At 36.4% G+C, this 18,108-nt stretch overlaps 1 protein-coding gene across 3 annotated transcripts in view; it reads right to left on the bottom strand.

Moving 5' to 3' along the window:
- Window positions 1-656: 656 nt before the first annotated feature.
- LOC126191347 (lipid storage droplets surface-binding protein 1) overlaps window positions 657-18,108 on the bottom strand; it is a 188,067-nt gene continuing 170,615 nt past the window's right edge. For all 3 annotated transcript variants that reach the window (XM_049932190.1, XM_049932198.1, XM_049932207.1), the window contains one exon: window positions 657-1,917. Coding sequence is in view for 1 of the 3 variants with exons in the window: in XM_049932207.1 (XP_049788164.1) it covers window positions 1,801-1,917 (117 nt within the window). In the remaining 2 variants the exon portion in view is untranslated. The remainder of the gene's footprint in view (window positions 1,918-18,108) is intronic.

An 18,108-nucleotide genomic window follows, 5' to 3' on the forward strand; every position in this document is an offset into this window, starting at 1 on the left:
ACAGAACCCGCCAAGGTAGCCAAGAGTGTTAGATGTGCTGCTTCCTGGACTCAAGTAGGCGTGCCGGCCCCAGATCGAATCCGCCCACTGGATTAACGACGAGGGCTGGTATGCTGACCAGCCTGACTGTGGTTTTTAGGCAGTTTCCCACATCCCACTAGGTGAATATGGGGCTGGTCCCCATGTTACACCTGAGTGACACGACTCACAAACATTTGAAAATGTTCACACTGTTTCAAGGCTTACACTGGATGCAGACAGCTGGGGTGCACTAATTCCATCCCTGGGGGTTCGGGGTGACGGCAGGAAGGGCATCCGACCACCCTCTGCCACTAACATTGCCAAATCCATAGTAACACGGCCAACCCTGCAAGAAGCAGGAGAAAGGCCCAAAGGAAATGATGATGATGAGTTTAACACAAGTCCAGCCTTTATGAGTTCAACACACAAATAATTCATTGTCCTGATAGATAGAGAGATAGAGAGAGAGAGAGAGAGAGAGAGAGAGAGAGAGAGAGTGTGTGTGTGTGTGTGTGTGGTGTGTGTGTGTGTGTGTGTGTTTTTCTTACAAACACCTAACAGCCAAAAAGTGTAAGTTAGTCATAGGGAACAAATATTACATGTTTTCTATCAGTGCAGATAAAATTATCTTTCCATATACATAACTAAAAATTTATTTACTTATCAGTCTTTTACATTGTCAAACAAAATACATAACAGTGTTAGTTTTGTAAAAAAAATGTATCTCTAGCAAAATCTGATTTCTGTCACCTACATTATCAACATTAGGTTATAGTGCTGGGAGATAAAATATACATTCATGACTTCTGAAAATAGGCACCTTCCAATTTTGTGCAACAATAAGTTGTTCAAAAAGTGCTATAGCCAATATAGTTAAATTTACAGCAGTGTTTGATATGTGATACTTTTGGTTATCTCCAAGGCATCATTTGTTGCATAGGTCCCAGTGGAAATAAGTCGTTCTTGTTGGTGAGAAGTAAACGGTACATAACATAAACTGAATGGAAAATGTGAATCAAGTTAGATACAAAAACCAAACAAAGAATCTTTGTTCAGTTGAGGCTCATTAATGGTTATTCAATGAAGGAAATTTCACTAATAAAAGTTGTGGTTCATGTTACATTAACAATGTATCCGCTGAGAAATTATGAAAATTCAGTTTTGTTCAGTACCTTTTAGCCATTCACACACCATACATTAAAAACTACATATTTTCATCTAAGAAACAAATAATGTCAGATGTATTTTGAATGATTTATAATATTTAAGAGTACATCAACAGACAGCATGTTTTTACTGACTGATAACACAGTTTAAAGACATTGTTCAGCCTAGACTTTCAGAGAATAATTTTCTTCACTGCATAATGACATGACAAAAATCTTTAATGAAGCAAATTGCCAGGTCATATTGCCCATCTGGAATATGCAAAAAAAGTTACAAACAAAGCTTGTTTCAAAAAATATTCTAAAACCTGTTTATGAAAATACTCAATACTTCTTACTGTATTTATCCTCAAATGGATCTCCAAAATTTAATTGAATTAACAGTGCATATTTTGTGTTTCAGTACATTCCTTTCAGATGCAAAAACTAACTATATTGTGTGGAATATGGGAACATCCTTTTTGAAGAATTTAGAATATAGCTGTGATGATTTTTGGCAACACATTTTTACATGCTTCAGTTCCATCATTGTATTGTTAGACAATGCCCAAAAAATTCTCCATCAAATAAATCATTGAATTTTTTCTCAAAAATAAGCATGACATATGTTACATTAACGTCGATTTTTGGTCACAGCAGATTTGTTTTCAGTAGGTTGCACTTCTCCATTTCTAGAAGATGGTGCTTTCTTGCTCTCTCCCTTTCTGGAACTTGACTTTGTCAGCGTCTCCTGCAATTAAAAAAGTAAGTTCAAAGTGTGATCAGTATTCTCTTTATTGAGTTGGACGAGTACACTTAGTTTGTAAAACCTGCAAACATGATATCACAGTAATATGTAAATTGTTTTGAAAAGTGTTACCTTGGTGATGTTAACATTATGCTTTTCAAAGAAATTATTAACTTTGTTGTGGTGGGCTAAAGTATTTATAACATAATGAACACCATGTTCATACTCCTTGAAAGAGTCTCGAGAGATATGAAAAGTTCAGTTTATTATTAATTACAATGCTTTCGAGATGGGAACTTAACGATGTGTAATTATCTTTAAAATGGTTGATATACTTTGTCAGCTGCATAAAATATTAAAGCTAATTATTAGTTATTGATGATATGACAATGTTATTTCAAAACAAACTATACAAAAAACAACCACAGTGTGCATCTTAGTTAACAGCAAACACTGACGCAGGAGAAAGTCTTTGACAATAGAAGCAAACACATTCCAGTAAACAGTGGTCTGCAAATGAGCCATTTGCAAGATAACAAATGTGTAGTCATGAGATATCATTGTCTTTGATATGAAATTATAATCCAGTTAGTACAATTTTATTTGAAATGTAACTTTTTGATTAAAACGACGTGTAATTGAATTCAAATTTCCCCCATGGCCCATGATTTTAGAATGTGGTACACCCATGATAAGGAATCAGCAAATTTTGGTGATGATGTGTGATGACATCAAAAGCCAAATATGATCCAAGGTGGATAAGTTGAGCAGGGTGTGTACCTTGGCCATCAAGATCACCTGACCTCAATCTTCTGGATTTTTCTGCCTAAGGTCACATCAAAAGCAAAGTGTACAGTACTCATGTTGAAACAGTTGCAGAACTGGAACAGCAGGTTGTACAGTCTTGTCAAAATTCATGAGATGATCTAGGATATTTGAAGGAATTCCTAGCTAACAGCAGAGACAAGTGCAATATTGCATCCAAAAGCAAGGACAACACATGTAACACTTCCTTAAATAGCTATAAGTGTATAGGAAACTTCAACATGCAACATGCTGAAGTAGTACGTATTTCTTTGCAAAGGTAGGTTATGGTGACATTTGAACCCAGCTGGATGGGGACTTAATCTAAAGTTTACATTTCAAATACATTTGCACTAACTAGGCCAATATTTCATTTCCCTTAACCACACATTCACAGCTGTCTCAAAAATGGCTTGTTTGTGGTCCCATGTTTACTGGAACATTTTCATTTATGTGATCAGTTCCAGTTTTCACTATTAATTATTATACACACTGTATACAAGTAAACACAGATACTCCCATAAGCAAAAATGTGCACAAAACATAACTTTTTGCCACGGACTGCTTCCTCTGAAAGATAACAGGAAAAAATTGAAGGAAATTAATCATTCTGAGATGCCACAGGAATGTCACTGTGCCCTAGGCCAAGACAGACATGCAACACTGAAAGATAGGGAAATTAGCAACAAAATTCTTTTAACAGAAAAGATATGAGGATATAAGGAATTAGGAGATGATAGAAAGTGGCGCTGTTATGTGAGAGATGAACGGAGAATGTAGATCTGACTGGTATTTTATTCATAATTGTGATAATATAAGGCCTGAATATTAGTTGTATGTTAACCAACATATGATATGGATCATCTCACACATGGCTCCATTACAGCTGTAGAAAACAATAGCTATCCCAGCCTCCATTTAATCAATAGGTCTATAATATAACTTATTATATAACAGTATCAATTCACAAACTGTGAAGTCTGTTATAGCAGGTAGCCAACAGTTGATTAGTGTAACTAAAAAGTCATAAAAAGTTGCTTGCTACTAATAGCAATTTGTTATTAATGTAACCAGAGAATTCAAAAAGAACTTTCACAGACTATACATTAATAGTTACATGCTAAAAGATATAAAATGTGTTAAATTTTTTGCAGTCTAACACAGCAACTAGCTAAAATGAAGATAACACAGAGATAAAAAAATCAAGCAACTCCATCCAATATCTTTAAAATTTAGAAATATCTGCCATTCTTTTAACTCAAAGGGTACTGTGCTGCCTTGTTTACCACGTTTTTATTCCGTTATGATGCAGGATAATTTTCTGGGACCATACTGTTAAAGTAAAGAAAGTATTTATAACAGCAAACAGTAACAGTACTGTGCAAAGAAGATTGATGGAGATCTGACAAAACGTACTGTGGAGTCCATGCATATAATTTTAGTTGGTGCATGAGTAGCTTAAACTTATTTTCGTCTCTTGTTTTATTTGTGCGGTTAAGATAATTCTTCTCTAATAATGTTTGTCTGCTGTGTAGGATTATTATAATTTCATATATGTATATGAAGGGAATAGTTAGGTTTTGTAGTTTATGAAACAATGAGCAACAGGGTTCTGTTTACCGTGCAGTACGCATGTATCTGGTAATTTTCTTCTGCAGTTTCAGTATTCGAGATGCACTATTTGAATTTCCCCAGAAAATTATAACACATCAAATGCCAGATTGAAAATAACTGACATGCTGTTTTTCATGTACTCAAATCACTGGACTTTGTTGATATTTACACTGCAACTGCAAAACTGCTTAGTTTAAATGATTAATGGAAAATCTCATATAAAGATGTGAAACAAATACTAACAAAGAGATAGAGGGGCTGGCCAGTACTTACCTCAGCTCAGTACAGCTGATAGATACACAAAAAACAGAACCGAAAATTTACGTTCCTAGCTTTCGGAACAAATGTTCCTTCATCAGGGAGGAGAGAGGGGAAAGAAAGGGAAGAAGGGAAAGTAGATTCAGTTACTCACAACCCAGGTTATGAAGCAACAGGGAAAGGAAAACAGTGAGGGTAGCAAGGATGGAGGCATGGTTGTCAGAGGGAAGCCAAAGATCTTGCTACCCTCCCTGTTTTCCTTTCCCTGTTGCTTCATAACCTGGGTTGTGAGTAACTGAATCTACTTTCCCTTCTTCCCTTTCTTTCCCCTCTCTCCTCCCTGATGAAGGAACATTTGTTCCGAAAGCTACGAACGTAAATTTTCGGTTCTGTTTTTTGTGTATCTATCGGCTGTACTGAGCTGAGGTAAGTACTGGCCAGCCAAACCGCTTAGTTTATTTGATAGGAAGTAAGTATGTGCATTCCATCTTCAGTTCTCATCCACATTTAATCCTAGGATTCATCAATTGTTACGTTATATTATAATTTTGACACATTTTGAATACTTAGTTTTGAAATGTACCATATGGGTTTTTGAAACTGAATTTAATTTGAGCAAGTTTTCTAGGGTATCCAGTGTGCTTATGATGGAGCCCAGAATATTTCTGCATTGTCATCTTCTATTAAAACAGAAGTGTCATATGCAAACAGAACTGATGGGGAATTTATATTTATGGTAATGCATCTGTGTAGAATAGGAAGAGGATTGGCCCCAAAATGGGGCCTAGAGGTACACCTTGGGATACTATATTCCATTTAGAATAATAATCCACTGCATCTGAAGTGATAGTTACCTTTTGTCTTCTGTTGTGCAACTATGATGTGAACCAATTCAGAGCATTGCCCTTAATCCCATATTTGTCTAATTTGTAGATAAGCAAGTCATGGTTCTTAAAAGATCTTTAAGTTCTTACATTCCCTTTAAACATGTTTACTCTTTGTTGTTGTTGTTGTTGTGGTCTTCAGTCCTGAGACTGGTTTGATGCAGCTCTCCATGCTACTCTATCCTGTGCAAGCTTCTTCATCTCCCAGTACCTACTGCAGCCTACATCCTTCTGAATCTGTTTAGTGTATTGATCTCTTGGTCTCCCTCTACGATTTTGACCCTCCACGCTCCCCTCCAATACTAAATTGGTGATCCCTTGATCTCTCAGAACATGTCCTACCAACCGATCCCTTCTTCTAGTCAAGTTGTGCCACAAACTTCTCTTCTCCCCAATCCTATTCAATACTTCCTCATTAGTTATGTGATCTACCCACCTTATCTTCAGCATTCTTCTGTAGCACCACATTTCGAAAGCTTCTATTCTCTTCTTGTCCAAACTAGTTATCGTCCATGTCTCACTTCCATACATGGCTACACTCCATACAAATACTTTCAGAAACGACTTCCTGACACCTAAATCTATATTCGATGTTAACAAATTTCTCTTCTTGAGAAACGCTTTCCTTGCCATTGCCAGTCTACATTTTATATCCTCTCTACTTCGACCATCATCGGTTATTTTACTCCCTAAATAGCAAAACTCCTTTACTACTTTAAGTGTCTCATTTCCTAATCTAATTCCCTCAGCATCACCCGACTTAATTTGACTACATTCCATTATCCTCGTTTTGCTTTTGTTGATGTTCATCTTATATCCTCCTTTCAAGACACTGTCCATTCCGTTCAACTGCTCTTCCAAGTCCTTTGCTGTCTCTGACAGAATTACAATGTCACCGGCGAACCTCAAAGTTTTTACTTCTTCTCCATGAATTTTAATACCTACTCCCAATTTTTCTTTTGTTTCCTTTACTGCTTGCTCAATATACAGATTGAATAACATCGGGGAGAGGCTACAACCCTGTCTCACTCCTTTCCTAACCACTGCTTCCCATTCATGCCCCTCGACTCTTATAACTGCCATCTGGTTTCTGTAAAAATTGTAAATAGCCTTTCGCTCCCTGTATTTCACCCCTGCCACCTTCAGAATTTGAAAGAGAGTATTCCAGTCAACATTGTCAAAAGCTTTCTCTAAGTCTACAAATGCTAGAAACGTAGGTTTGCCTTTTCTTAATCTTTCTTCCAAGATAAGTCGTAAGGTCAGTATCGCCTCCCGTGTTCCAACATTTCTACGGAATCCAAACTGATCTTCCCCGAGGTCGGCTTCTACCAGTTGTTCCATTCGTCTGTAAAGAATTCGCGTTAGTATTTTGCAGCTGTGACTTATTAAACTGATAGTTCGGTTTACTCTTTAGTTGTATAAATTCCACATCAATAATTACTCTTTAGTTGTATAAATTCCACATCAATAATGGAAGACAGAAAAATAATTAGCATGTAAACTCTGGCTCTGCATTTGTAGTACAGTAGAGTTTGTAATCTGGTGCAAAGGTTCTTCAGACTACTCAATGGTTTACATAAAGCAGGAAACCAAAAATCCTTTTAAATACAACAGAAAATTAAATATACATGTTATTAGCTGATCCTACCAAAAATTAAAGACATGTTATTAGTTGCTCCTGCCATCTACTTTGCGGTATGTACAGCGTGTGTCTGTGATGCTGATAAAAAAAATTACAGGGATGTTGGAGAAGGATAAATGTGCCAATTTAAGATAGTGAACCAAGGCCAAAAATAACTGATTCAGAAGCTATAATATCTACAATATGCAGTTAGACTGACAATGATCTACAAAATTCAGGTAGACATTTTATTACGTTAATTTTATTTATTGGCACAATGCGCTTCATTTATGACAGTTGTTCAAACAGGCATCTCCTAGTTTGTGTGTATGTGTGACATCGTTACACAAAGTTGTCATGCCCCCTTGTTCAAACAATGACACAGGCAGTGGGATCTCTTGCTTGGAGATCATCTTCTATATAAACTGCCATTGTGTACACATTCAAAATGACCCCAAAATACGAAGTCAGTTCATTTCAGAACAAGTGAATGAGCCGACCACAAAACAGGACCTCTTCTTCTTATCTTCCTTTCACAGGACATCTGACACTGGTGTTTATGTGAAAGGTATTCAAGGAGAGCTTTGGGCTCTACATTTTTCCAAAAAGATCAAGTAGGGCACCTTCCAAAATGTGGAGAATATGCTTCTCAGAAACATAATATACACTGGCATATTTAAACAGGGACGAAGCAGACTGAACCATATCAAGGTGTAATAACACTCCTAATACAAATACTGTTTTTTCCTCTGCCCTCTGTTCCATATGTAATACATAAACTATGTATGTGTGAAATATCATAATTCTTTTCCCACCTGTATTTTTCTGAACTTTATTATTCACAGTATAATTTACCACTAATTTACACACTACTGACCTCTAGGAGGAACATTTTATTTACGGAAATATTCAAAAATTTAGATTCAAGTAATCCATGTGCACTTGTAAATTCAACACTGTTAATAACTGTTTGTTTCACAATTGATGTACCTTATAAGAAAGCCCTACTTTTCTTCTTTCTAAAGATCATATTCTCTTTTATGAAAACTGTGCAATTAAAAAGTTGCCTTAATTAAAAATTGTTTGTTTCCAGAATATTCTAATCTTAGTATGCAATCCTTTCAAAAATTCAGGGGCACTATCTTGTAGCCCTTATTCTTCCATTTCCAAAAATATATACTTTCACTAAAAAAACACTTTTTATTTAATTAAATGTCTTAATTAGGAAGTTAAACATTCCAAAAAGTCTTGGAGGGCTTTTCTAAATCCTAGGAAAAAACTTCACCCTCAAAATTTAACTACATAAAATAAAACCTGTGATTTAGGTAATCTGAAGTTTATACAGTATAGAATTAAACAAAATGCATTCTCTCTCTAACATCTATACCTATTAACTATTGTTTCTGTTTTTTTATGTTAGTACTAAAAATGTGACAATTTTTGTAAAAAGCATATTGCATATGTCTTTTAAGAGGCACTGTACACAGAGATACTGTCAGTCCTCAGCAAGCTATCCTCGAGAGCAATCAAAAGTATACAATTGGTCGGTATGAGCTGCATATTTATTATATAATATGCAAACTGACTTTGTGGTGCTGTCATTGTTTAGCGTGCTGTAAAAATTAGTATCAAGAAACATTTATCGAACATTATTGAAACTTTTTGAATTATGTTCAACACATAAAAATGTATGTTGTTTACTGACCTATTGTGTTATTATTATGTATGTATGTATGATTATATAAGTAAGGTGATTGCTTGGAAAATAAATATAAAATTAAAATCTATTTTAATGGTGTTGTGTAAAGTAATTTAAAATTTACGAAAGCTCCCAGCAGTCAACAATTAGGTTCTTGGAAGACAAGGAATCCTTATGGGGTACTAGTTCCATCAAGTCAGAAAATTTACAAGTGGACCTATTAACCAGTCACTGACTAGCGCCAGTACCAAGCTGACTGCAAATTTTTGTTGCTAGACCTTCAGAACTGTAGTGTGGGAATTCTCAATGGCCCGTAAATGACTACTGTAGTTAGTTTTAGTTAATAGTTGCGTGTTCCATAATACAAACTCATGATAAGCATGATGCAGAAGAAATATATAACATATATTTAATAATATATATTAAAAAATGAGACAAATATTTATATGGTTATATTCTGGCCATTTACAGATTTTTGTACACATGACTAATTAATTATTTCTATTCAAGAATTCCTCTATGGTCCAGAAGGAGTTGTTAAAGAGAAACATCATTAATCAACATTTGAAAACACTTTTGCTGTCTGTTGAACATTTTATCTCCATGATTAGAATGTTTAAGACTTATATAGATGCATATTTCATCCCTTTCTGAACCAAAGCCAGATTTCTAAAATGGTAATGCACATCATTTTTTCTTCCATTGTTTTACTTGTTAATATATCTGTCATTGTTAAACTCAGATGGAGTGTTGATAGCAAATTTCATAAGTGAATAAACGTGAGGCTGTGATTGATATTCCCACCTGCTTACAGAGATGCCTGCAAGATGTAGGTGTGTGAACCCTGATCATAGCTTTACTAACTTTCTTTGTGCAATAAATACTTTTTGCCAACATGGGGTGTTACTGTGAGACATCACTGAATGAAAGTACACAAAATATGTTAATTCATAGACTTCTATGTCCCAAAAGTTGACAATTATTCTTATTGAGAAAACAGCTATCCTAAAGACTTCACCAGGCCTATTACATGGTTATTCCAGTTTTCGTTAACATGCATAGCTAAAAACTTAGAACTTCCTACCTTGTTCATTATTTCTCTTCAGTTGACTAGGATAATAGGACGTGTCATATTTTTGAGAGTATAAAATTGTATGAGCTGTGTTTTTTCAAAGTTTGAAGCTAGCCCATTTGTGCAAAATCACTCGGTAACCTTTACAAAATCATCCTTTACTATTTTATCTATTGATACTTTACAGCCCAGTTTTATAACAATGCTTGTTTCATACGTAAACAGAACTATCTATGTCTCCTGCTTCAAATAAAATTTTAGATCATTAACGTACTGCAGGAACAACAGTGGGTCAATGATGGAACCCTGTGCGATTCCCATTTTAATTTCTCCTCAAACATGTGATTTAGGGTCCTTCTTTGTATTATTCAAACAGTATGGGGTAACTTTCTGCATGCTGTTTCTCAAATAAGAACCAAACCAAACATGTACTGCAGTATGTATTCCATAGATCAAGACTAGAGGAATTTTTGATGTAGAAAACCCAGTACATTATACTGGGCAGCAAATATTCAATGAAACTGCTAAAAGCAGCTAGTGTGGCATAAGGAAGCATAATAGATTTACTAATGTACTCAACAGGCACACACAGTTTATTACATGGGATCAGCAGTCTTGTTTGCTGACGAATAATTGTAAGAAATACAGAGCAATTTAAATGGTACTTTCACTTGGTGTACTGGATGGCAGTTTCTTCAGATGAGGGTGAAAGCAACACACATACGGTAGTGGAATAGACAAGGGGAGAAAGATGGTAGGTAGTGAGAGAGAGAGTTCTAGGGAACAGCAGCAGATGGTTGCAAGGAAAAGGTAGCGGATGCATGGATTCAATTTCAGTGACTGCTGTAAAGCAATTGCTATCTATCTGGAGCCTCCTCCCAAAAAACCAGTACCTCAGAATTATGTAGATGGTAATTGTCTTACAACATATCATTCAGTACCATAATCCTCCTGGCCTCAACCTCCACAAATTCTTTCTTTACACTCACATCCATCCCTACTCCATTACCCATCCTGTAGTCACACCCTTTTTCCAAAGTCTCCTTATTCCTCTGTTCAATCCACCCTTTCCAATCCATTATCCACATCACTGATTGTCACACACTACTCCTGCTGACTGTTGCTAGAATCATCTCACCTATCCTTGTCCTCACAACAGGTGGGTCTCTTTCATTATGGGGTCTGAGTGACCTGCCCTTCCTTTTTAACCTTCTCCAATATATCCCTGAGCAAAGAGCTATTAGTTAAGACAGTGTGTGTACTTTAATCAGCAGTGCTAGATATTTTACTTCCTGAAGGAAAGAGGCCAGCAATTCTGTTACTTAAAATTTTTATTTTTCCTGGGCAAACTTTGCAGTTTGCTACCATTTGCACCATCTGAGAATGCCTCACAGGCTGACTCAGATCTTCAACTTTCACCAATTTGCCTCCTATCCTTCCAAACTCTGCAAAAGCCCTCTCACAGTTCTGTGAGAGTAGCACTTTCTGAAGAGAGGATGTTATGGTGGGTTTGGCTCATCTGCAATAACAGGGTTGTAGCTGAGCATTAATTCTTTTGCCATGTACTGAGTATCTTCTGGATCTACAGGAGCCTGAGGCAAGTAGAAGCATCAAATAGACCAGTGAGATGTGCATTTAACTTGTCACATGCAGTCAGAATATACTTGCTGCAAAATTCTTAGTTTTGCTTTGTATAGTCCTAATTGGTACAATATTTTCTACCTAATTTATTTTCTTCAAAAAGCAATAATTTATTTGGATGAAAGTTCTTAGTTTACTACTGTGTCAAATTCAGATAAAATTTAAGGTTTTCATGACTGGCTCCATTATCGTCATCAGGGACAAAGTCTGACTGCTGTGAAACTGGCAAGGCTCCCCCTTTTATGATGTCTAAAGAATGGCATCTGATTGGCTGGACTAAGTCAAAACATCAAAGAAATGGCATGTACCATGGTGGTAGGTCTACATTCATAGATTATGTTTGCACTCCCTACCCAACATTTCTGCAACACCACTACTCATACTGGGCACTGAATAAGAGAAATCTCCACTGTACTATTTCTTTATCAAGTGCATGCTTCCACGCATTGCCAAGTACGTAGCCAGTGTCTCTATTGAAGTTTTTATTGCACAGTCTGATTTTCACTACTTCTCTAATCACAGAGTCCCATTGTCTGAAGTGTACACCAGACTTCTCATACCTTCGAACATAATCTTGTGTTTATTTAATAGGTTGTGCTCAGTCAGTGCTGATTTTTCAAAATTCAGTGTGGTAGTGATGTTCAACAACACACTCGCAAGGGATATTATAAATTCTTGATACTTTCATGCTGAGATTATCTTCAATGAGTTGCAACATTTCCTTAATTTTCCTTGTGGGCATAAGGCCATATTGATTCATTGCTTGTTTAAGGCTCCATTTCTCTTACTACTTGTTGCACAGCAGAATGGAAGTTGCACTATGTGTTGGTCCTCCTGGTTTTGTTGAACAATTTCATGTCTTCATTTGATTGATGCCATTGACCAAATATCACAGACTGAGAACCAATTTCTTCTGAATACCATTGTTAGAGCTTCATCTTGAAACCAAGATGTTTCTTGTCCAAAACAGCCCTGGCTTTGTGTGTTAGAGTATTAAGCATAGTTCTATTTTGAGTTGAGTGGTGGATTTGATACATAAAATTGTCAAGGCATCCATCTCATTTCTGTCTGAACAACATATTTAAGCAAGGCAACTTGTCATCCTTCTCCTTCTCATTCAGAAACATTATGTTCAGATGCATACCATTCTAATTGTCAATAAATCTATGCAGTGCCTCACTGTCATATGGCCAAATTAAAAATATATCAATATGTCTCAAGAAGCCGGATGGGCAGAAATGGGACACTATTCAATGCTTATTCTTCAAAATCCTCCACAAAAGAATTATCTATGGCTGGTTACAGTGGCAAACCCATGGCTATTCCATCATTCATTTGATAGTAATTTCCACTGCACAAAAAAATACATGGTCGTCAAGGTGAGCCAAAATAATTTTTAGAATTCAGGAGAGAATATGGAAGAAAATAGTCTTACTGCTTCTCCTACCAGTACTTTAATAAACAGGGATATGAGGTTGAGACTGACCATGATTTCACTTGGACCTATCCTCTTCTGCTGGATGACATCTACAAAAATCTGAAAATTTTTAACATGTTGTCTGCAGTGACCAACTATAGACACCAATAGTTTAGATAAAGACTTTGCCACCATTTATGAAGAAGGGCCAATAGTAATGATGATTGGTCTAAGTAGTACATCCTCTTTTGAGTATTTCAGACAGATCATATAACTAGTGTGGCTCAGGTGATCTTGCACGAAATTCTTGACAAGTTCATCAGAAAGGCATCAGAAAGGCAAGAGTTTTTAAGAACTCCCCTGTCCTCTCATTTAGTGACAATGTCATATCTCATTAAAGAATCTGATAATTGCAATCCTCCAACAACAGACACACTTTGTTCCGGTAATCAGTAGCATTGAAGATAACTGCTGTATTCCCCTTGTTGGCCGGTAAACAACGTAATTCTTCATCTTCTGCCAACAATTTCAGTCCTTATCTCTCCACCCTGCTAATATTGAACTTAGGGAGCTTGGCTGACACTAAAACCCAGCTAGTAGCAACCCTTATCTCATCTTGTGAATCCTGATGAAGATTTCACACTGTTCTTGTCCATTACACTGATAGTGTTGGCAACTGGTAGCATTTGTGGAGATGAAGCAAAATTCAGGCTTTCATTCCGCAGCAAGTTGGTGACTTCATCAATTTTCTCATCAGAGTAGTTGATGGTAGTGTGGTGAATGCCACTAGACCCAGTACTTCCTGCCTTTTGATTAAGGCACTCAAATTTATTGGACTGTTTCCCCATTGCCATGCTTAAATTAGCTCATTGATGTGCAGTTTAAGTCATAGCTACCCACTGCCGATCCCTTGGTGAGAGAGCTACCAACAAAAATAGATAGCAGTTATACAAGGGGTGAGTATTGGCACAAGATGGTCCCTTGTATGATGTATTCTTTTCATTATTACAGCATGGCTCATCTTCCATAAAATTCTTTTCACTGCAACAGTTCTTATGTGATGTTTGACCACTACAAACTTCAACCCCCATGTCTTGACAGTGTTATGGAAAAGCCAGGTTACTCACCAGCTGTGACTGTTTTAGAAGTAGCTTCTCCAGCTATCAGTGCTGTGCACTATATCAAAATAGGCATGCACAGGGAACTTTTATAACTATGAAGTGTTTCACAATGAAGTCCTAAAATAAAAGGTTCTCAGTTTACTTGCTGAGTGAAACTTTGATAAAATCTCAATCTTTTGATGACTGCCTCATCATCATTGTCAGGGGCTAGCACTGATTATCATGAAACTTTTATGCTCAAATGATGTCATCTAATTGGCTTGTTTGCAACATGATGACATCATGGAAGTCAATTCTTGGGCCACTAATTTTCCTTATCTACATTAACGATCTACCAACCACAATTGATAACAGAGCAAAAATAGTAATGTTTGCCTATGATACAAGTATCCTTGTAAAAGGGCCCAACTCCACAATGCAGGGTACAGCCATGACAGTCTCTACTCAAGTACACAAATGGTTCACTGCAGATAGCCTAACCTCAAATCTTCCAAAAACCAATATGATACAGTTTCTGACAAAAAATAAAAAAAAATAAAGTTCCTGAAATACATGTTAACAATCACAAAATTAATGAAACCACACATACAAAATTCCTTGGTATCCAGATAGACAGTCACCTAAGATGGAAAGAACAAATTGATCAGCTGATCAAGAAACTCAGCTCATTGTGCTTTGCACTAATAGCTCTCCATCAGTTAGTGGACAGTGAAATAATGTTGTTGTCATATTTTGCGTATTTCCATTCTGTTCTCTCCTATGGCATAATCTTCTGGGGAAATACTGCAGGTGTTGAAAAAGTCTTCAGAATACACAAACGAGCAGTGAGACTAATATGTGGGGTCCCTAATGAGGCATCTTGCAGAGGTCACTTCAAATCTCTGGGAATACTTACCATCACAGGTCATTGTATATACTCACTGAATGTTATTTGTAGCCAATAGTAGAGAATTGTTTCAGAAAAATTGTGACATCCACAACCATGACACAAGACAGATGAAAAATTTTCACCAAGGCTCTGCAACTCTCACTAAAGTATATAGAGGAGTTACGGAGTCAGGTATAAAGGTCTTCAATAAGCTCCCTATCAATATAAAAAAAGGAAATAAATAATGTACAGGTTTTCGAAAGAAAACTAAAATTATTCATCATCGAAAAAACTTTCTATAAAATGAATGAATACTTAGAGTTATAAGGTATAAGAGTGGGGGAACTGCCTAAAAAAGCACTCCCTTAAAGATAAATGTGATGCTGTTACTTGTAGTTTAACTGAAATTGTGGTGATAAAATGTAAATCTATCTATGTCTTTATGAGAAAATGTGAACTCCCTTGTATCCACATTCTTGAGCATTCACTTAAACGTCTTCTTAAGGAATGCAGTTAAAATTTGTATTCAATCCAAACCATGACCATGAAGCAAATTTACCTGTTTATATATGTCAGTAGCATAAAAATATGCACTATCACTTATTCTACTATTTTAAACAGTCACTTAAACTGTTTTTGGCATAAGGTAGGCTATAATACTGCATGCGAGTGATTGTTCTTGGAAAATATACAAACTGTGCAATGTGATGTATAAATGTTCATGTACTACTGTATTGTATCAATTGACTTGTCCTATTTTACTTGTACACTGGTTGTATAATATGTAATCAACAGGACCAAATAAATAAATTTAAAAAAAATGTACTAAGGCTGCACCCTCTACATCTGCAGATTATGTTTGCACACTATCTGCCGTTGTTTGCAGTGCCATCAAATGCACTGGGCAGTAAACAATGAGAAATTTTCCTTGGTTCTCATTCTTTATTAAGTGTGCACTTTACTGTATTCCTAAGTGCACAGCCAGTGGCAGACCACCTAGGCACTTAGCAATGTGTCTAATCAGATGCCACCCTTTGGGTATAAAAGTCAGTGCCATTTTCATAACAATCAGACTTTGCCCCTGATGATAATGATGGAATCAGTCATTAAAAACTTTGGACTTTATCAGGATATGATATGGAAAGTAAACTGAGAAAGTTTTATCTAAAGACTCCAGTGTGAAAGACTTCATAGCCATATTAATTTCCTCTATGGGGAGGATGTAGCATGCAGCTTCCATTATCTGGAGAAGCTGTACCTGAAACAGTCACAGCTGCATCATTCTCTTGCTTTCGTACAATGGTGTCATGACAAGGATGTCATACTGAAGTCTGTGTGGTCAAACACTACAGAAGAACTGCTACTGAACAGAACTTTATGGATGATGAACCATGCTCTCATCCAGGAAAGGATACGTCATACGAGGTATGAACTTGAGGCCAGTGCTCTCTCCTTGTGTAGCTGCCACCTGTTTCTGTCAGCAGCTCACTCAACATAGAACTGAGAATGGATAAACATGACTTTAGCTGCATATCGGTGAGCCAATTTAAGCAAGGCAGTGGGAAAATGCTCCAATGAAGTTTAGTGGCTTCACTGAGAACAAGAAACTGCTGGGTCCAGCAGCATTCACTGCACTGTCATCAACTTCTCTGACAAGGAACTTGATGAAGCCATCATCACAGAGCTTTGTAAAGTCCTGTATTTTGCTCCAACTCCATGAACACCGCCAGTTGCTGAGATTATCAGTGGAGTGAACTAGCAGTGCAGCATCTTCCTCAGGAGGCAGCAGATGAGAAAAGGCTTAACACCACCCGGATTTTAGTGAATGACAAGCCCCATAAGTCCAATAATAGAAGGGCAGAGAGACACGGACTGAAATTATTGGACAACAATGAAGAACTAGTTATCTTTTCAGCTGAAAACTGGAATACCTTGGTTATTAATGCAATTGATTATCAGAACAACATATGTCTAGTTCCAGAGGACAGCATTTACCAAATTCTCAAACAAGATATCAAACCAACACTGAGCTGAAAACTGGTAAGTTATTAAATATTTGTGCCTCTCTGATGAACTTGTAAAGAATTTGAGGCCAAGAGAATCTAGGCCACACAGGTTGTATGGTCTGCCTAAAATTTCAAGAATTTCAAGAATTTTATTCACCATAGATCATTTTACAATGATATTGGCTTCGTCATACAAGATGTACTAGTACATACAGAATAACAAAATAAACTTCTGTCAATACATTATAAATACATTTGAAGCATGGCAGTGTACCAAATTACAAAGGATAGCTTTTAAAAGCTAACGCAACAAGCTATCTTATAATCTAATATAATAAGGTATTTTATTGTTTATAGTATAAACTTTGTAATTACACATGATTAACCACAGCACAAAATAATTTGTTTAACTACAGACAACTTTTAAATGCTTATATTCTCCTCAGGCATCTCAAAGAATTCTTTAATGTCATAGAATGGATGATCTGACAGCCAGCTGTACCACTTAATTTTAAAAGAATTTGTATCCATAGAATGAACATGAATTGGCAGTTTATTGAACATTTTGAGTGGGTTAACTTTGTGGGAATTTCCTGTTCTCGCTAATCTGTGGCGCGGTATGTCTAAATTACCGTTCGCCCTGATGTTGTGTTCGTGTATTTTCTTTCTGGCAATAAATTCTAAAATATTATTTTTAATATAGAGTACAGACACATAGATGTATAAATTTACAATTGTAAGTATTCTGAGTCTGGAGAAAAGAGGACGACAGTGCTCCCTATGACCTCTTTTACATATTATACGTATGACTTTTTTTTTGTAACTTCAATATGTTTTTGATGTGAGGGTAGTGCCCCCATATAATAAGACCATATGAAATAAATATGTGACTGGAATAGCCCAAAGTATGTCACCCTGAGGTACTCCAAGCTCACTACCTCCCTTAGTTTGAAGACAAGGTATGCCACCCGAGATATTTTTTCACATACATGATTGACATGTTCCTCCCAATATAGTTTTGAGTCAATGTGAATACCTGAGAGTTTTACCGACTTATTGCCTATTTCATTTGATGTTCCCATTAAAAGTTGTTGTGTTTTGTCAGGGTTGCATAGGAGCTTATTGGCTGCAAACCAGTCCAGGGCCTTATCTAGTGTTTCTTTTGTTAGGTTATTCAGATCTGAAATGT

The sequence above is a fragment of the Schistocerca cancellata genome, chromosome 1 (assembly GCF_023864275.1).
Source record: "Schistocerca cancellata isolate TAMUIC-IGC-003103 chromosome 1, iqSchCanc2.1, whole genome shotgun sequence".
In the NCBI taxonomy this organism is placed as follows: Eukaryota; Metazoa; Arthropoda; class Insecta; order Orthoptera; family Acrididae; genus Schistocerca; species Schistocerca cancellata.